The sequence below is a fragment of the Pseudopipra pipra genome, unplaced genomic scaffold, assembly GCF_036250125.1.
Source record: "Pseudopipra pipra isolate bDixPip1 unplaced genomic scaffold, bDixPip1.hap1 HAP1_SCAFFOLD_550, whole genome shotgun sequence".
Classification (NCBI taxonomy): Eukaryota; Metazoa; Chordata; class Aves; order Passeriformes; family Pipridae; genus Pseudopipra; species Pseudopipra pipra.
In genome coordinates, this window is record NW_026991036.1 from 7,501 (window position 1) to 26,863 (window position 19,363).

The 19,363-nt window shown below is 63.5% G+C and overlaps 2 protein-coding genes across 4 annotated transcripts in view; one reads left to right on the top strand and one right to left on the bottom strand.

Annotated features, from left to right (window-relative positions):
* Positions 1-5,268, bottom strand: part of LOC135408657 (death effector domain-containing protein-like) — a gene marked incomplete at its 3' end in the record, with an annotated part of 11,679 nt that extends 6,411 nt beyond the window's left edge. Inside the window, exons 1-2 of the mRNA XM_064643708.1 lie at positions 5,163-5,268; positions 767-1,156 (exon numbers count right to left, since the gene is read on the bottom strand). Of these exons, the coding sequence (XP_064499778.1) occupies positions 767-1,142 (376 nt within the window). The remainder of the gene's footprint in view (positions 1-766; positions 1,157-5,162) is intronic.
* Positions 5,269-8,816: 3,548 nt separating this feature from the next.
* On the top strand, positions 8,817-16,805 carry S100A10 (S100 calcium binding protein A10). 3 transcript variants are annotated; one of them, XM_064643710.1, is made up of 7 exons: positions 8,817-8,923; positions 12,020-12,159; positions 14,585-14,820; positions 15,020-15,135; positions 15,567-16,013; positions 16,074-16,138; positions 16,243-16,805. In XM_064643710.1, exons 2-3 carry the CDS (start codon positions 12,028-12,030, stop codon positions 14,804-14,806), a joined length of 354 nt encoding a protein of 117 aa, XP_064499780.1. In that variant the 5' UTR covers positions 8,817-8,923; positions 12,020-12,027; the 3' UTR covers positions 14,807-14,820; positions 15,020-15,135; positions 15,567-16,013; positions 16,074-16,138; positions 16,243-16,805. The 3 variants fall into 3 exon arrangements, with proteins under 3 accessions (XP_064499780.1, XP_064499779.1, XP_064499781.1); XM_064643709.1 differs by lacking the exon at positions 16,243-16,805 and having other exon boundaries at positions 14,585-15,135; positions 15,567-15,759; positions 16,117-16,134; XM_064643711.1 differs by lacking the exons at positions 15,020-15,135; positions 15,567-16,013; positions 16,074-16,138; positions 16,243-16,805 and adding an exon at positions 15,263-15,376 and having other exon boundaries at positions 14,585-15,019.
* The last annotated feature ends 2,558 nt before the right edge of the window (positions 16,806-19,363 follow it).

Genomic DNA, 19,363 nt, shown 5'->3' on the forward strand with positions numbered 1-19,363 from the left:
ACCCCATATACCATGACTGACCCCATATATCACGATACCCCACTCACCAGCCCTCCTCCTCTTGAGGCTGACGTAGGGCAGCAGGGCGTGGCACTGATCCCACATATGGTGACAATGACCCCATATATGGTGACACTGACCCCATATACCATGACTGTGACCCCGTATCATGCCATGCCCACTCACCAGCCCTCCTCCTCTTGAGGCTGACGTAGGGCAGCAGGGCGTGGCACTGACCCCACAGGGTATCACACTGACCCCATATACCATGACTGACCCCATATATCACGCCATGCCCACTCACCAGCCCTCCTCCTCTTGAGGCTGACGTAGGGCAGCAGGTCGTGGCGGGTGATGATGCGCAGCAGCTGCAGCAGCTGGCGCAGGGTGTGACACTGACCCCATATACCATGACTCTGACCCCATATATGGTGACACTGACCCCATATATCACGATACCCCACTCACCAGCCCGTCTCCTCTTGAGGCTGACGTAGGGCAGCAGGGCGTGGCACTGACCCCACAGGGTATCACACTGACCCCACAGGGTATCACACTGACCCCATATATCATGACTGACCCCATATATCACAATACCCCACTCACCAGCCCGTCTCCTCTTGAGGCTGACGTAGGGCAGCAGGTCGTGGCGGGTGATGATGCGCAGCAGCTGCAGCAGCTGGCGCAGGGCGTGGCACTGACCCCATATACCATGACTGACCCCATATACCATGACTGACCCCATATATCGCGATACCCCACTCACCAGCCCGTCTCCTCTTGAGGCTGACGTAGGGCAGCAGGTCGTGGCGGGTGATGATGCGCAGCAGCTGCAGCAGCTGGCGCAGGTTGCTCTCGTCGCAGCGGCCCTGCCGCTCCAGGGCCAGCAGGAAGTCGCGCCCGCTGCGGATGCGGCCGCGCTCGGCCTCGTCCAGCACGTCGACGAAGAGGAAGGAGAGGACGCGCACGTCGCGGTGCGTCAGGTGGGCGCCCACGATGTCGAACATGCGGTGCAGGCTGTACAGGCCCTGCTCCCGCTCCCCGCGCTCCTCCGGCCACGACCAGGGCGACGGGGAGGACGGGCAGGGCGAGGATGAGGGCGAGGAAGGCGACGGCCCCGCGCGCTTGCGGTGGGAGGACATGGCGGGGCGGGGGCCTGTGGGGAGGGAGAGAGTGGGAGAGGGGAGGGAGGGACAGGGGGGTGGGTCAGACCAGGATCCAGCCCGAAAATCCCTTCCCTATGGATATGGGGTGATGGGTCAGCCCAAAGTCCAGCCCTTCCCTATAGATATGGGGTTAATGGATCAGCCCTCAAATCCCTTCCCTATGGATATGGGGCTTGGGGTTAAGGGATCAGCCCAGAATCCATCCCTCAAATCCCTTCCCTAGGGATGTGGGGTTTAGGGTTAAGGGATGAGCCCAGAATCCATCCCTCAAATCCCTCCCCTATGGATATGGGGTTTGGGGTCAATGGATCAGTCTAGAATCCAGCCCTCAAATCCCTTCCCTATGGATATAGGGTCAATGGATCAGCCCAGGATCCGCCCCTCAGATCCCTTCCCTCTGGATATGGGGTTAAGGGATCACCCCAAAACCATCTGGGAGAAGCCCTTCCCTATGGATATGGGGTTTGAAGTTAATGGATCAGCCCAGGATCCAGCCCTCAAATCCCTTCCCGAGGGATATGGGGTGATGGGTCAGACCAGGATCTGGCCCTCAAATCCCTTCCCTATGGATATGGGGTGATGGGTCAGCCCAGAATCCAGCCCTTCCCTCTGGATATGGGGTTTGGGGTTAATGGATCAGCCCAGGATCCAGCCCTCAGATCCCTTCCCTAGGGATGGGGGGTCAATGGATCACTCCAAAATCCAGCCCTTCCCTCTGGATATGGGGTTTGGGGTCAATGGATCAGCCCAGGATCCAGCCCTTCCCTCTGGATATGGGGTTTGGGGTTAAGGGATCAGCCCAGGATCCATCCCTCAAATCCCTTCCCTAGGGATGTGGGGTTTAGGGTTAAGGGATGAGCCCAGAATCCATCCCTCAAATCCCTCCCCTATGGATATGGGGTTTGGGGTCAATGGATCAGTCTAGAATCCAGCCCTCAAATCCCTTCCCTATGGATATAGGGTCAATGGATCAGCCCAGGATCCGCCCCTCAGATCCCTTCCCTCTGGATATGGGGTTAAGGGATCACCCCAAAACCATCTGGGAGAAGCCCTTCCCTATGGATATGGGGTTTGAGGTTAATGGATCAGCCCAGAATTCATCCCTTCCCTATGGATATGGGGTTTGGGGTTAAGGGATCAGTCCAGAATCCATCTCTTCCCTAGGGATGTGGGGTAATGGATCAGCCCAGGATCCAGCCCTCAAATCCCTTCCCTGGGATTGTGGGGTGAGGGGTCAGCCCAGAATCCATCCCTTCCCTATGGATATGGGGTTAAGGGATCACCCCAAAACCATCTGGGAGAAGCCCTTCCCTCTGGATATGGGGTTTGGGGTTAAGGGATCAACCCAGGATCCATATCTTCCCTAGGGATGTGGGGTAATGGATCAGCCCAAAATCCAGCCCTCAAATCCCTTCCCTCTGGATATGGGGTTTGGGGTTAAGGGATCAGCCCAGGATCCATCCCTTCCCTATGGATGTGGGTTAATGGATCAGCCCAGGATCCAGCCCTCAAATCCCTTCCCTCTGGATATGGGGTTAAGGGATCAGCCCAGAATCCATCTGGGAGAAGCCCTTCCCTAGGGAAGGATCAGCCCAGAATCCAGCACCAGACACCCCAAAACCAAGGATCCCCAGATATCCCAAAAAAAGGGATCCCCAGGCACCCCAAAAAGTGGGATCCTCAGCTAAAAACAAGGATCCCCAGATATCCCAAAAAAAGGGATCCCTGGATATCCCCAAAAGTGGGATCCTCAGCTAAAACCAAGGATCCCAAGACATCCCAAAAACAGGGATTCCAAGATGTCCCAAATCCCGGGATTTTCCCTCAAGGAATTACTCCCAAAATCCCCCCAAATCCCAGGATTTTCCCTCCAGGAACTGCTCCCCAAATCCCCCCAAATCCCAGGATTTTCCCTCCAGGAATTACTCCCAAAATCCCCCCAAATCCCAGGATTGTCCCTCCAGGAATTGCTCCCAAAATCCCCCCAAATCCCAGGATTGTCCCTCCAGGAATTACTCCCCAAAATCCCCCCAAATCCCAGGATTTTCCCTCCAGGAATTACTCCCCAAAATCCCCCCAAATCCCAGGATTTTCCCTCCAGGAATTACTCCCAAAATCCTCCCAAATCCCAGGATTTTCCCTCCAGGAACTGCTCCCAAAATCCCCCCAAATCCCGGGATTTTCCCTCCTGGAATGCCACAAATCCCTGGAGAGATTCCCAGAGCTGCTCCAAGGCTGGAATTCCCGAGGCCTGCCCGGATCCCAGCCCTGGATTCCCCCAAATCCCCTTTTCCAGGGCTGGGCCGGGCTTCCCAAAGCTTCCCAAAGTTTTCCAGAGGGGGATAATCAGCCCCAGTCGGGAGAACCGGCTCAGGCACAGGAGGAGAAGCCATGGGGAGCCCCTCTGGATCCATCCTGAGCTTCCCTGGATCCATCCCGAGCCTCTGGATCCATCCTGAGCTTCCCTGGATCCATCCTGAGCCTCTGGATCCATCCCGAGCCTCTGGATCCATCCCGAGCCTCTGGATCCATCCTGAGCCCCTCTGGATCCATCCTGACCCTCTGGATCCATCTCAAGCCCCTCTGGATCCATCCTGACCCTCCCCTGGACCCATCCCAATCCTCTCCAGATCCATCCCAACCCTCTCCAGATCCATCCTGACCCTCTGGATCCATCCCAAGCCCCCCCAGATCCATCCTGAGCCTCCCTGGATCCATCCTGAGCTTCTCCAGGTCCATCCCAACCATCTCCAGATCCATCCTGAGCTCCTCCAGATCCATCCTGACCCTCTGGATCCATCCCAACCCTCTCCAGATCCATCCTGATCCTCCCCTGGATTCATCCCGACCCTCTGGATCCATCCCAATGCTCTCCAGCTCCATCCTGAGCCCACCAGGATCCATCCTGAGCTTGTCCAGATCCATCCCAACCATCCCCAAGTCCATCCTGAGCTTCCCTGGATCCACCCTGATCCTCTGGATCCATCCTGAGCCTCCCTGGATCCATCCTGAGCCTCTGGATCCATCCTGAGCCTCCCTGGATCCATCCTGAGCCTCCCTGGATCCATCCTGAGCTTCCCTGGATCCATCCTGATCCTCCCTGGATCCATCCTGACCCTCTGGATCCATCCTGAGCCTCCCTGGATCCACCTCAAGCCCCTCTGGATCCATCTCAAGTCCATCTGGATCCACCTCAAGCCCCCCTGGATCCATCCTGACCCTCTGGATCCATCCCAACCCTCTCCAGCTCCATCCCAACCCTCTCCAGCTCCATCCCAACCCTCCCTGGATCCATCCCAACCCTCTCCAGCTCCATCCCAACCCTCTCCAGATCCATCCCAACCCTCTCCAGATCCATCCCAACCCTCTCCAGATCCATCCCAACCCTCTCCAGATCCATCCCAATCCTCTCCAGCTCCATCCCAACCCTCTCCAGATCCATCCCAACCCTCTGGATCCATCCCAACCCTCTCTGGATCCATCCCTACCCTCCCTGGATCCATCCCAACCCTCTGGATCCATCCCAACCCTCTCCAGCTCCATCCCAACCCTCTCCAGCTCCATCCCAACCCTCCCTGGATCCATCCCAACCCTCTCCAGATCCATCCCAACCCTCTCTGGATCCATCCCAACCCTCTGGATCCATCCCAACCCTCCCTGGATCCATCCCAACCCTCTGGATCCATCCCAACCCTCTCCAGCTCCATCCCAACCCTCCCTGGATCCATCCCAACCCTCCCTGGATCCATCCCAACCCTCTCCAGATCCATCCCAACCCTCTCCAGATCCATCCCAACCCTCCCTGGATCCATCCCAACCCTCTCCAGCTCCATCCCAACCCTCTCCAGATCCATCCCAACCCTCTCCAGCTCCATCCCAACCCTCTCCAGATCCATCCCAACCCTCTGGATCCATCCCCACCCCTCAAGCCCAACAGAGGGAAGGACAAATCCCCAAAACCCCGGGAAAACCCCCCCAAATTCCAGGAGCACCCACCTGACCCCGGAGCGCTTCCAGCGGGCCCTCGACACCGAATCCCAGGAAACCTTCGATCCAAGGAAGCTTCAATCCCCTTTTCTCCTCCTTTGCTTAAATAAACTCCCCAAAAATCCCCGGCAGAGGCTCCCAAAGTTCCACTTCCAAGCCAGAATTCCAGAGGTTGGGATCACCCAGTCCTTGGGCTGCCCCAAAAACCTCTCGATTCTTTCCCCCCTCCCCCCCAAAAACACCCTTTTTAATTCCCTAATTAATAATTTATCGAGGAAAAAAAACCGAGTCCGGGATCCCCCTTAAGTCAGTCCTGTTTTCAGGGACACCATTCCCGAAGGATTGGATTCCCTTGTTCCCGGATCGGGGCGAGTCCGAGGGAAAAAACCTCAGTGGAAAAGCCAAAAAAACCCTCGTTTGAGCGAAAAAACCCTTTACATTTCATCCCACTCCTCCTCCTCCTCCTCCCGCGCCGTTAATCCCGGGATTTGTTGGGTTTTTTTGCCCTGAAATCCCGGGAAAACCGGCTTGGGAGCCGGCTAAACACGAAAAAAAAATAAAATAAAATAAAAAAAAAAAAACAGAAAAAAAAAGCTCCGGTTTCGGCTGAAATCAACTCAAAATTACAGCGAGAAAGGAGCAAAACAGGGAGGGCGGGGGGGGATTTTTCCCTCCCCGTTAAAGCCTCGGGAGGCCCCGGTTCGACCCCGAAAGACCCCGGGGAGGCTCCGAAAGGCCCCGGGGAGGCCCCGGTTCGACCCCGAAAGGCCCCGGGGAGGCTCCGAAAGGCCCCGGGGAGGGTCCGTTTCAGCCCGAAAGGCCCCGGGGAGGGTCCGTTTCAGCCCGAAAGGCCCCGGGGAGGGTCCGTTTCACCCCGAAAGGCCCCGGTTCTCCCTCAAACGACCCCGCGAGGGCCCCGGTTCTCCCTCAAACGGCCCCGGCGAGGCCTCGATTCTCCCCCGAAAGGCCCCGGGGAGCGCCCGGCTGAGCCCCGGGGAAGCTCCGCGGAAGCCCCGGGAAGGCTCCGGCGGCGGCAGCGGCCCGCGGAGCGGCGCGGGGGGAGCGGCGGGGCCCCCCCTACGGCCCGGTCGAGCCCGCCATGCCCGGGGGCCCCTCCGGCCCCTCACGGCCCCTCAGGGCCGGCCCAGCCCCGGCGCCGCCATCTTGGCCCCGGCCCGCTCCGCTCCCCGCTCGCGGGCGGCTCCGCCGTGACGCCACATCCGGCGGCGAAGCCCCGCCCACGCCCGGGCGGCGGCTTCACCCCCATTGAAAACCACGGGAGAGAGACGCCATCTTGGGTGAGGGCAAATGGGAGGGCACATCCGGGCAACGCGTCGGCGGCTTCAGCGCCGTTGATTAACACGGGGGAGCGGGCGCCATGTTGGGTGAGGGCAAGCGGGCAAGGCGGCCACGCCTTTGGGACACGTGGGGGTGGTGCGGGCGCCATCTTGGAAAAGGGCAGGCGGGGCCCGCCGGGGCGGCTTCGCGCCCTTTGCAGAGTATGGGGGCGCCGCCATCTTGAGTGAGGGCAGAAGGACGGGGTGGGGGGGCTTGGGGGGGTTTCGGGGGGGTTTTGGGGGTCCTCGAGGGCTTCTTGGGGGCTGAGGGGGGTGTTGAAGCAGAGGGGGTTTGAGAGGGGGGTCCTGGGGAAGGGGGGAGATGTTTGGGGTGGGGTTGGTTGAGGGGAGGCTGCGGGGGGGGGAGGGTCTTGGGGGCGGGGGGGGGTCCTGGGGACGGGGCAGGGGGACAAGGGGGGGGCTTTGGGGACAAGAGGGGGCTTCTGGGGACAAGGGGGGGCTTTAGGGAGAAGAGGGGACAAGGGGGGGCTTTGGGGACAAGAGGGGATAAGGGGGGGCTCTGGGGACAAGGGGGGGCTTTGGGGATAAGGGGGGGCTTTGGGGACAAGAGGGGATAAGGGGGGGCTCTGGGGACAAGGGGGGGCTTTAGGGACATTTGGGGACAAGGGGGGGGCTCTGGGGATAAGGGGGGGCTTTGGGGACAAGGGGGGGGCTCTGGGGACAAGTGGGGGCTTTGGGGACAAGGGGGGGGCTCTGGGGACAAGGGAGGGGCTCTGGGGACAAGGGAGGGGCTCTGGGGACAAGGGGGGGCTTTAGGGACAAGAGGGGACAAGGGGGGGCTCTGGGGACAAGGGGGGGCTTTGGGGACAAAGGGAGGGGCTCTGGGGACAAAGGGGGGGCCGTTCTTGCCCCCCCCCCGTCACGGGGCGTGTCCCGTCCCCACCCGTGGGTGGGCCCCCCCCGCCCCCCCTGTTTTCCGTCACCTTTGCCCGTTCCCGGGTGGGGCCGCCGGGGAGGGGGGGGATGATGAGCCGGGTGTGTCCCCCCCCCCGTCCCCCCCCCGCGTGTCCCTCCCCCCCCTCGGGGTTCGGTGCCACGCGTGGGGCGCCGAACAATTAGTTGTAATTAACGCGGCACGCGCCGGGAAGGCGCCCGGGGGGGGCACAGATCTATTTGGGGGGTCCAGGGGGGGGGCACGGCTCGATTTGGGGGGTCCCCGGTGTCCTGGGGGGGGGGGCACAGCTCCATTTAGGGGGTACCAGGGGGGCTGGGGGGGGCACAGCTCCATTTGGGGGGTCCCCAATGTCCCTGGGGGGGGGCACAGCTCTATTTGGGGGGTACCGGGGGGGCACAGCTCTATTTGGGGGGTCCCGGTGTCCCTGGGGGGGGCACAGCTCTATTTGGGGGGTCCCCGGTGCCCCTGGGGGGGGCACAGCTCTATTTGGGGGGTACCGGGGGGGCTGGGGGGGGCACAGCTCCATTTGGGGGGTCCCCGGTGTCCCGGGGGGGGGCCAGGACTGAGGGGGTTCCCTGGGGGGTCCCGGTGTCCGGGGGAGTCCCTGGGGGGGGGGCAGGAATTGGGGGGTTCCCTGAGGGTCCCCGGTGTCCGGGGGGGTCCCTGGTGGGGGGGTAGTATTGAGGGGGTTCCCTGGGGGTCCCCGGTGTCCGGGGGGGGTCCCTGAGGGGGGACAGGACTGGGGGGGTTCCCTGGGGGATCCCGGTGTCCGGGGGAGTTCCTGGGGGGGGGGGGCAGGACTGTGGGGGTTCCCTGGGGGTCCCCGGTGTCCGGGGGGGGTCCCGGGGAGGTCCGGGGGGGAGCAGGACGGGGGGGTTTCCCTGGGGGGTCCTGGGGGGGGCCAGGACTGAGGGGGTTCCCGGGGGGGTCCTGGGGGGGGCCAGGACTGAGGGGGTTCCCGGGGGGGTCCTGGGGGGGGCCAGGACTGGGGGGGTTCCCGGGGGGGTCCTGGGGGGGAGCAGGACGGGGGGTTTCCCTGGAGGGTCCCCTGTTCCGGGCGGGGGGGGTCCGGAGTGGGGAGCCGGGTGGGGGGACCCGGGGCAGGACTCGGGGGGTTCCCTGGGGGTCCCGGTGTCCGGGGGTGTCCGGGGGGGGTCCCCGGTGTCCGGGGGGGTCCCTGGGGGATCCGGGGGGGGGAGCAGGACGGGGGGGTTTCCCTGGGGGTCCCCGGTGTCCGGGGGGGTCCCGGGGGGTTCCGGGGGGGAGCAGGACGGGGGGGTTTCCCTGGAGGGTCCCCCATATCGGGCGGGGGGGGGGTCCGGAGCGGGGAGCCGGGTCAGGGCGGAGCGCGGCCGGGAGGCCCCGGTGAGTCACCGTGACCGCCCCGTGCCCCCCCCGCGGGCCCCCCCGGCCCGGCCCCCCCCCCCCGGCCCGCCCCCGCCGTGCCTATCCCGGGCCGGGCCGCGCCCCGGCACTGCCCGAGCCGAGCCGAGCCGAGCCGGACCCCCGCGGGCACGGTGAGTGCGGGGGGGCCCCGCCCTGCGCCCCCCCCCCGCTTTGGGGGGACCCCATTAGTGCAGCCGCGTTTGGGGGGCTCGATCCTGCACCTCATTTGGGGGGGCTCAATCGTGCAGCTCATTTTGGGGGGGGCTCAATCCTGCACCTCATTTGGGGGGGCTCAATTGTGCAGCTCATTTTGGGGGGGCTCAATCCTGCACCTCATTTGGGGGGGCTCAGTTGTGCAGTTCATTTTGGGGGGGCTCAATCCTGCACCTCATTTGGGGGGGCTCAATTGTGCAGCTCATTTTGGGGGGGCTCAATCCTGCACCCTCTTTGGGGGGGCTCAATCCTGCACCCTCTTTGGGGGGGGTCAATCCTGCACCTCATTTTGGGGGGGTCCCATCTGTGCCCCTCATTTTGGGGGTCCCATCCCTGTCCCCGAATTGGGGGGTTCCCTCCCTGTCCCTGATTTGGGGGGGGTCCCCTCCCTGTCCCCGCTTTGGGGGGGGCTCAGTCTTGATTTGGGGGGGGTCCCCTCTCTGCCCCTCCATTTTGGGGGGGTCCCCTCCCTGTCCCTTATTTTGGGGGTCCCCTCCCTGTCCCCGCTTTGGGGGGGGCTCAGTCTTGATTTGGGGGGGGTCCCCTCCCTGCCCCCTCCATTTTGGGGGGGTCCCCTCCCTGTCCCTTATTTTGGGGGTCCCCTCCCTGTCTCCGATTTGGGGGGGGCTCAGTCTTGATTTGGGGGGGGTCCCCTCCCTGCCCCTCATTTTGGGGGTCCCCTCCCTGTCCCGATTTTAGGGGGGGTCCCCTCCCTGTCCCCGCTTTGGGGGGTCCCATCCCTGTCTCCGATTTGGGGGGGGCTCAGTCTTGATTTGGGGGGGGGTCCCCTCCCTGCCCCTCCATTTTGGGGGGATCCCCTCCCTGTCCCTCATTTTGGGGGGATCCCCTCCCTGCCCCTCATTTTGGGGGTCCCCTCCCTGCCCCTCATTTTGGGGGTCTCCTCCCTGTCCCGCTTTTAGGGGGGGTCCCCTCCCTGCCCCTCATTTTTGGATGCGAAGCCTCGGGCGGGGCCTCTTCCTGTTTCGTGTCCCCCCCCGCCCCCCCCGTGTCCCCTCCCATGTCCCGCCCCGTGTCCCCCCCCCCCCGTGTCCCCCCCCCGTGTCCCCCTCTTTGGGGGGGGTGTCACCGTTTGGGGGGTGTCACTGTCACCCTTTGGGGGGGATTTCACCCTTTTTTGGGGGGGGTGTCACCCTTTGGGGGGTGGCACTGTCACCCTTTGGGGGGGGCACCTTTTTTCGGGAGGATCTCACCCTTTTTTGGGGTGGGGTCACCCTTTTTTGGGGTGGGGTCACCCTTTTTTGGGGTGGGGTCACCCTTTTCGAGGGGGATCTCACCCTTTTTTGGGGGATCTCACCCTTTTTTGGGGTGGGGTCACCCTTTTTCGGGGGGGTGTCACCCTTTCTCGGGGGGATCTCACCCTTTTTGGGGGGGGTCTCACCCTTTTTGGGGGGAGTGTCACCCTTTTTTAAGGGTGTCACCCTTTTTGGGGGGGATGTCACCCTTTGGGAGGGGGTGTCACTTTTCGGGGGGATCTCCCCTTTTTTTGGGGGTCTCCCCCTTTTTTTGGGATCTCCCCCTTTTCGGGGGGTCTCCCCTTTTTTTAGGGATGAAACCCCCCCCCCCAGCTCCGATCAAACCCCACCCACGGGAGGGGCTCCGCTGACTCACGGGGGAGTCCCCGGGGTGCCCCAGGACCCCCCCCCAGAGGGGACACACCCTCAGGACGTGTCCCCCCCCATTCCCCCCCCCGGGCCCCCCCTTTCCGTGGCCGGAGCTGAGTCATTCCCGAGTCATTCCCGAGTCATTCCCGAGTCATTCCCGAGTCATTCCCGAGTCATTCCCGAGTCATTCCCGAGTCATTCCCGGCGCCTGGAAAACCGCTCGTCCGTGGCATTTGTGTCACGAGCGGGGCCGGGCTCGGCGGGGGGGGGATTTTGGGGTGCCCGAGGGTATTTTGGGGTGCCCGGGTGGGATTTTGGGGTGCCCGGGTGGGATTTTGGGGTGCCCGGCCGAGCTGTGCCCCCCCCGCGCCCCCCAAAATCCATCCCATCCATGTGATGAGTGATGCTGAGCTCAGCAGGGTCAGAGATACCCGGGGGAATTTTGGGGTGTCCGGGTGGGATTTTGGGATCCCCGAGGGAATTTTGGGGTGCCCTGCTGAGCTGTGCCCCCCCCGTGCCCCCCAAAATCCATCCCATCCATGTGATGAGTGATGCCGGGCTCAGCAGGGTCAGAGAAACCCGGGGGAATTTTGGGGTGTCCGGGTGGGATTTTGGGGTACCCAGGAGGAATTTTGGGATCCCCGAGGGAATTTTGGGGTGCCCCGCTGAGCTGTGCCCCCCCCGTGCCCCCCAAAATCCATCCCATCCGTGTGATGAGTGATGCTGAGCTCAGCAGGGTCAGAGATACCCGGGGGAATTTTGGGGTGTCCAGGTGGGATTTTGGGATTCCCGAGGGAATTTTGGGATCCCCGAGGGAATTTTGGGGTGCCCTGCTGAGCTGTGCCCCCCCCGCGCCCCCCAAAATCCATCCCATCCATGTGATGAGTGATGCCGGGCTCAGCAGGGTCAGAGAAACCCGGGGGAATTTTGGGGTGTCCAGGTGGGATTTTGGGGTGTCCGGGTGGGATTTTGGGGTACCCAGGAGGAAATTTGGGATCCCCGCGGGAATTTTGGGGTGCCCCGCTGAGCTGTGCCCCCCCCGTGCCCCCCAAAATCCATCCCATCCGTGTGATGAGTGATGCTGAGCTCAGCAGGATGTTGAGATACCCAGGAGGATTTTGGGGTGTCCAGGTGGGATTTTGGGATTCCCGAGGGAATTTTGGGATCCCCGAGGGAATTTTGGGGTGCCCTGCTGAGCTGTGCCCCCCCCGCGCCCCCCAAAATCCATCCCATCCTAGTGATGAGTGATGCCGGGCTCAGCAGGGTCAGAGAAACCCGGGGGAATTTTGGGGTGTCCGGGTGGGATTTTGGGATCCCCGAGGGAATTTTGGGATCCCCGGGGGTATTTTGGGGTGCCCCGCTGAGCCGTGCCCCCCCCCCGTGCCCCCCCAGCCGCCAGGATGCCGTCCCAGCTGGAACACGCCATGGAGACCCTGATGTTCACCTTCCACAAGTACGCGGGGGACAAGGAGCACCTGGGCAAGGAGGACCTGAGGGCCCTCATGGAGAAGGAATTCCCGGGATTCCTGGAGGTGGGGAAGGGGTTGGGATAAGGGGGGGGGAGGGGGGGATGGGGAATGGGGGGGGGCCTCGTGGAAATCTGGGAGGGGGGGCGGAGAACTCTGGGGGCGGAGCCTACGGAAATTTGGGATTGGATCCCGCAGAAACCCGGGATCGGATCCTATGGAAATTTGGGATTGGATCCCGCATAAACCCGGGATCGGATCCTATGGAAATTTGGGATTGGATCCCGCAGAAACCCGGGATCAGATCCTATGGAAATTTGGGATTGGATCCCGCAGAAACCCGGGATCAGATCCTATGGAAATTTGGGATTGGATCCCGCAGAAACCCGGGATCGGATCCTGTAGGATCCTGGGATTGGATCCTACAGAAACTTGAGATGGGATCCCACAGAAATTTGGGATTGGATCCCACAGAATCCCGGGATCGGATCCTACAGAAACTTGGGATGGGATCCCACAGAACCCTGGGATTGGATCCCATAGAACCCCGGGATCAGATCCCACAAAACCCCAGGATCAGATCCCACAGAACCCTGGGATTGGATCCCACAGAACCCCAGGGTTGGATCCCACAGAACCCCAGGATCAGATCCCATTAAACCCTGGGATTGGATCCCACAGAACCCCGGGATCAGATCCCACAGAACCCTGGGATTGGATCCCACAGAACCCCGGGATCAGATCCCACAGAACCCTGGGATTGGATCCCACAGAACCCCAGGGTTGGATCCCACAGAACCCCGGGATCAGATCCCACAGAACCTTGAGACTGGCTGGGTGCTCATCCCAATCCCAAGTGGGTGCTGACCCCAAATCCGGGTGGGTGCTGACCCCGTGCCCCCCCCAGAGCCAGCGGGACCCCCTGGATCTGGAGAAGATCCTGTGGGATGTGGAGCAGAGCTGAGATGGGTGTCTGGGGTCTGGGATGGGAGTGTGGGGTCCCTGGTGACCCCCCTGCCCCTCGTGCCCCCCTGGGCGGGTTCTGCCCCCCATCCCGGGTGGGTGCTGACCCCGTGACCCCCCCCCCCGAACCAGCGGGACCCGATGGCCCTGGAGAAGATCCTTTGGGACGTGGAGCAGAGCCAGGATGGGGGTGTGGGATTCCCAATGACCCCCCTGCCCCTCGTGCCCCCCTGGGTGGGTTCTGCCCCCCCCTGGGTGGGTTCTGCCCCCCCCGGGTGGGTTCTGCCCCCCCCAGGGGTGGGTGCTGACCCCGTGCCCCCCCCCCAGAACCAGCGGGACCCGATGGCCCTGGAGAAGATCCTGTGGGACATGGAGCAGAGCCAGGATGGGAGTGTGGAGTCCGGGATGGGAGTGTGGGGTCCTCAGTGACCCCCCTTGCCCTTTGTGCCCCCCCTGGGTGGGTTCTGCCCCCCCCAGGGGTGGGTGCTGACCCCGTGCCCCCCCCCAGAACCAGCGGGACCCCCCAGCTCTGGAGAAGATCCTGCAGGACATGGAGCAGAGCAGGGACAGGATTGTGGGGTTCCCAATGTCCCCCTGGCCCCCTGGGTGGCTTCTGCCCCCCCCGGGTTGGTGCTGACCCCCATCCCGGGTGGGTGCTGACCCCGTGCCCCCCCCCCAAAAGCCAGCGGGACCCCCCAGTCCTGGAGAAGATCCTGCGGGACGTGGAGCAGAGCTGGGACAGGATTGTGGGGTTCCCAATGTCCTCCTGACACCCGGGTGGGTTCTGATCCCCCTGGGTGGGTTCTGCCCCCCCCAGGGGTGGGTGCTGACCCCGTGCCCCCCCCCGAACCAGCAGGACCCCCCAGCCCTGGAGAAGATCCTTTGGGATGTGGAGCAGAGCCGGGGCAGGATTGTGGGGTCCTCAGTGCCCCCCTGACACCCGGGTGGGTTCTGCCCCCCCCTGGATGGGTTCTGCCCCCCCCCAGGGGTTGGGTGCTGACCCCGTGCCCCCCCCCCGAACCAGCGGGACCCCTCAGCCCCTGGAGAAGATCCTTTGGAATGTGGAGCAGAGCCGGGATGGGATTGTGGGGTTCCCAATGTCCCCCTGACACCCGAGTGGGTTCTGCCCCCCCTGGGTGGGTTCTGCCCCCCCCAGGGGTGGGTGCTGACCCTGTGACCCCCCCCCCAGAACCAGCAGGACCCCCCAGCCCTGGAGAAGACCCTGTGGGATGTGGAGCAGAGCCAGGATGGGATTGTGGGGTTCCCAATGTCCCCCTGACACCCGAGTGGGTTCTGCCCCCCCTGGGTGGGTTCTGCCCCCCCCCAGGGGTGGGTGCTGACCCCGTGCCCCCCCCCCGAACCAGCGGGACCCGATGGCCCTGGAGAAGATCCTTTGGGATGTGGAGCAGAGCTGGGACAGGATTGTGGGGTCCTCAGTGCCCCCCTGACACCCGGGTGGGTTCTGCCCCCCCTGGGTGGGTTTCTGCCCCCCCCAGGGCTGGGTGCTGACCCCGTGCCCCCCCCCCAGAACCAGCGGGACCCGATGGCCCTGGAGAAGATCCTTCGGGACGTGGAGCAGAGCCGGGACGGGCGCGTGGGCTTCCAGGGCTTCTTCTCGCTGGTGGCCGGGCTGACCATCGCCTGCAACGACTACTTCGTGCTGCACATGAAGCAGAAGGGGCCGCAAGTGAGGGGGCACCGGGGGGGGCGGACCCCCCCCGGGGTGATGAGACCCCCCCCGGGGTGTTGAACCCCCCCCCCGGGGTGCTGAGACCCCCCCCTGAGGTGTTGAACCCCCACCCCGGGGTGCTGAGACCCCCCCTCACACCCCTGCGTGCTGCCTTGACCCTTCACTGTGTCTCCCCCACCACCCCCCCGGCTGCTGCCCCCCCCACCCTGGGGTGCTGAGACCCCCCCCCTGGGGTGCTGAGACCCCCCCCGGGGTGATGAGACCCCCCCTGAGGTGTTGAACCCCCACCCCGGGGTGCTGAGACCCCCCCTCACACCCCCGGGTGCTGCCTTAACCCTTCACTGTGTCCCCCCCACCACCCCCCCTGGGTGTTGCCCCCCCATCCAGGGGTGCTGACCCCCCCCAGGGGTGGTGAGACCCCCCCTCACCCCCCCGGGTCCTACTTTAACCCTTCAGTGTGTCCCCCCCCTGGGTGTTGACCCCCCCATCCAGGGGTGCTGAGACCCCCCCCCTGAGGTGTTGAACCCCCCCGGGGGTGCTGACCCCTCCCCAGAGGTGGTGAGACCCCCCCTCACACTCCGGGTCCTGCTTTAACCCTTCAGTGCGTCCCCCCCTGGGTGTTGATCCCCCCCATCCAGGGGTGCTGAGACCCCCCCCCCGGGGTGCTGAACCCCCCCCCCCAGGGGTGGTGAGACCCCCCCCTGGGGGTGCTGACCCCTCCCCAGAGGTGGTCAGAGGTGGTGAGACCCCCCCTCACCCCCCGGGTCCTGCTTTAACCCTTCAGTGTGTCCCCCCCTGGGTGTTGACTCCCCCCACCCAGGGGTGCTGAGACCCCCCCCCCGGGGTGCTGAGACCCCCCTGAGGTGTTGAACCCCCCCTGGGGGTGCTGAGACCCCCCCTCACACCCCTGGGTGCCGCCTTGACCCCCCCCCCCGGGTCCTGCCTTAACCCCCCCTCCACCCCCCCTGGGTGCTGCCCCCCCACCCCGGGGTTCTGCCTTCACCCCCCCCCGAGTGCTCCCCCACCCCCCAGGGGTGTTTCCCCCCCCCAGGGGTGCTGACCCTCACCCCGGGGTGCTGCCTTGCCCCTTCTCCCCCCCCCCCAGGGGTGTTTCCCCCCCCCCAGGGGTGTTCCCCCCCACCCCTGGGTGCTGCCTTGCCCCTTGTCCCCCCCCCCACCCACCCCTGGGTGCTGCCTTGACCCCCCCCGAGTGCTCCCACCCCCCCAGGGGTGCTCCCCCCCCCCGGGGTGTTTCCCCCCCCCAGGGGTGCTGCCTTAACCCTTACACGTGCCCCCCCCCCCGTGGGTGCTGCCCCCCACCCAGAAGTGTTTCCCCCCCCACCCCGGGGTGCTGCCTTCACCCCCCCGAGTGCTCCCACCCCCCCCCCAGGGGTGTTTCCCCCCCCACCCCTGGGTGCTGACTTGCCCCTTATCCCCCCCCTCACCCCCCCAGGGGTGTTTCCCCCCCCCAAGGGTGTTTCCCCCCTCCCCAGAAGTGTTTCCCCCCACCCCGGGGTGCTGCCTTGACCCCCCCCCGACTGCTCCCACCCCCCCCCGGGGTGTTTCCCCCCCCATGGGTGTTTCCCCCCCACCCCTGGGTGCTCCCTTGACCCCCCCCGAGTGCTCCCAACCCACCCAGGGGTGTTCCCCCCCCCAGGGGTGTTTCCCCCCCACCCCCGGGGTGCTGCCTTGCCCCTTGTCCCCACCCACCCACCCAGGGGTGCTGCCCCCCACCCAGGGGTGCTGCCTTGCCCCCCCCCGAGTGCTCCCACCCCCCCCAGGGGTGTTCCCCCCCACCCAGGGGTGCTGCCTTGCCCCCCCCCGAGTACTCCCACCCCCCCTCCGAGTGCTCCCACTCCCCCCAGGGGTGTTCCCCCCCCCCCAGGGGTGTTCCCCCCCACCCCGGGGTGCTGCCTTGACCCCCCCGAGTGCTCCCACCCCCCCCACCCAGGCGTGTTTTCCCCCCCCAGGGGTGTTCCCCCCCACCCCGGGGTGCTGCCTTGACCCCCCCCCCAGTGTCGCCCCCCCCGCCCCCCAAATAAAAGTGTTTTGTATTTCACCGGAACTGCCTCGTTTTTGGGGTCACCCCTGGGGTCCCTTTGGGGTCCCTTTGGGGTCCCTTTGGGGTCCCCATCCCCTTGCGTTCCCCATTCCCTTGGGGGTCTCCTTGGGGTCCCTTTGGGGTCTCCATCCCCTGGAGGTCCCTTTGGGGTCTCCTTGGGGTCCCTCTGGGGTCTCCATCCCCTGGAGGTCCCTTTGGGGTTCCCTTTGGGGTCCCTTTGGGGTCCCCATTCCCTTGGGGTCTCCTTGGGGTCCCTTTGGGGTCCCCATCCCTTTGGGATCCCTTTGGGGTCCCTTTGGGGTCCCTTTGGGGTCCCCCTCCCCCGGTCTCTATAGGGCTCTATAGGTGCCTGTAGGTGTCTGTAGGAGTCCATAGGGGTCTGTGGGGGGTCCTTAAAGGTCTATAGGGGTCCATCGGGGTCTATAGGGGTCCCTGGGAGTCCATATAGATCTATAGGTGTCCATAGGGATCCATAGGGGTCCATAGGGGTCCATCAGGATCTATAGGGGTCTGTAGGGGTCTATGGGTGTCCCTGGGAGTCCACATAGATCTATAGGTGTCCATAGGGGTCCATAGGGGTGCATAGGGGTCTGGAGGGGTCTGGAGGGGTCTATAGGTGTCCCTGGGAGTCCATATAGATCTATAGGTGTCCATCGGGGTCCATAGGGGTCCCTAGGGGTCTATAGGGGTCTGTAGGGGCCTATAGGTGTCCATCGGAGTCCATGTAGACCTATAGGTGTCCATAGGGGTCCATCGGGGTCTGGAGGGGTCTATAGGAGTCTATAGGGGTCTGTAGGGGTCTATAGGTGTCCCTGGGAGTCCATAGAGATCTATAGGTGTCCATAGGTGTCCATAGGTGTCCATAGGAGTCTATAGGGTCTATAGGGGTCTATAGGTGTCCCTGGGAGTCCATATAGATCTATAGGTGTCCATAGGGATCCATCGGGGTCCATAGGGGTCTGTAGGGGTCTATAGGTGTCCCTGGGAGTCCATATAGATCTATAGGGGTCCATCAGGGTCTATAGGGGTCTATAGGGGTCTGGAGGGGTCTATAGGTGTCCCTGGGAGTCCATGTAGATCTACAGATGTCCATAGGTGTCCGTAGTGGTCTGTAGGTGTCCGTAGGGGTCCATAGGGGTCTATAGGGGTCTGTAGGTGTCTATGGGTGTCCATAGGTATCCATAGGGGTCTATAGGTATCCTTAAGGGTCTATAGGGGTCCATAGGAGTGTCCATGGGAGTCTATAGGGGTCTGTAGGGCTCCATAGGGGTCTATAGGTGCCTATGGGTGTCCATATGTGTCCATAGGGGTCTATAGGGGTCCATAGGGGTCTATAGGGGTCTGTAGGTGCCCTTAGGTGTCCATAGGGGTCTATATGTGCCTGTGGGTGTCCATAGGTGCCCATAGGGGTCTATAGGTGTCTATAGGTGCCCATAGGTGTCCATAGGGATCCATAGGTGTCCTTAAGGGTCTATAGGGGTCTGTAGGGGTCCATAGGTGTCTGTAGGGATCTGTAGGTGTCCGTAGGGGTCCACAGGGGTCCATAGGGGTCTATAGGTGCCCCTAGGGGTCCACAGGGGTCCATAGGGATCTATAGGTGCCCTTAGGTGTCCATAGGGGTCCATAGGAGTCTAGAGGTGCCCTGAAGTGTCTGTAGGGGTCCACAGGGGTCTGTAGGGTCTGTAGGGGTCCTTAAAGGTCTATAGGGGTCCATAGGAGTCTATAGGTGTCTATAGGGGTCTGTAGCGGTCTGTAGGTGTCTGTAGGGGTCTATATGGGTCCATAGGGGTCCATAGGGGTCTGTAGGTATCCATAGGTGTCCATAGGGGTCCATAGGAGTCTATAGGGGTCTGTAGGGGTCCATAGGGACCTATAGGTGTCCATAGGTGTCCATAGGTGTCCATGGGGGTCCATAGAGATCTATAGGTGTCCATAGGTGTCCATAGGGTTCTATAGAGGTCTGTAGGGGTCTGTAGGTGTCCATAGGTGTCCATAGATGTCCACCCCTCGTTCCCATGACAACATCCCTGGTTCCCATGGCAACACCCTCATTCCCACGCCCACCCCTCGTTCCCATGACAACGACACCTTCCGTTCCCATGGAAACTGCACCTCCCTGTTCCCAAGGCAACAGCCCCATTCTCAGACACACCTCTCGCTCCCATGACAGCAACACCCTCCGTTCCCATGGCAACCCCGCCATTCCCACTCCCACCCCCCATTCCCAGCACAACAACAACCCCCGTTCCCATGGCAACCCCGCCATTCCCGCACCCACCCCTCATTCCCAGGACAACAACAACTCCCGTTCCCATGGCAACCCCGCTATTCCCACTCCCACCCCTCATTCCCAGCACAACACCCCCCCGTTGCCATGGCAACCCCGCCATTCCCACTCCCACCCCTCATTCCCAGCACAACACCCCCCCACCCGTTCCCATGGCAACCCCGCCATTCCCACTCCCACCCCTCATTCCCAGGACAACAACCCCCCACCACCCGTTCCCATGGCAACCCCGCCATGCCCGCACCCACCCCTCATTCCCAGGACACCA

Excerpts from the sequence above, each read along its gene's own strand:
- S100A10 (XM_064643710.1), top strand. The coding sequence starts at position 12,028 with ATGCCGTCCCAGCTGGAACACGCCATGGAGACCCTGATGTTCACCTTC. Across the intron at positions 12,160-14,584 it reads AATTCCCGGGATTCCTGGAG|AACCAGCGGGACCCGATGGC; the intron begins GTGGGGAAGGGG and ends CCCCCCCCCCAG.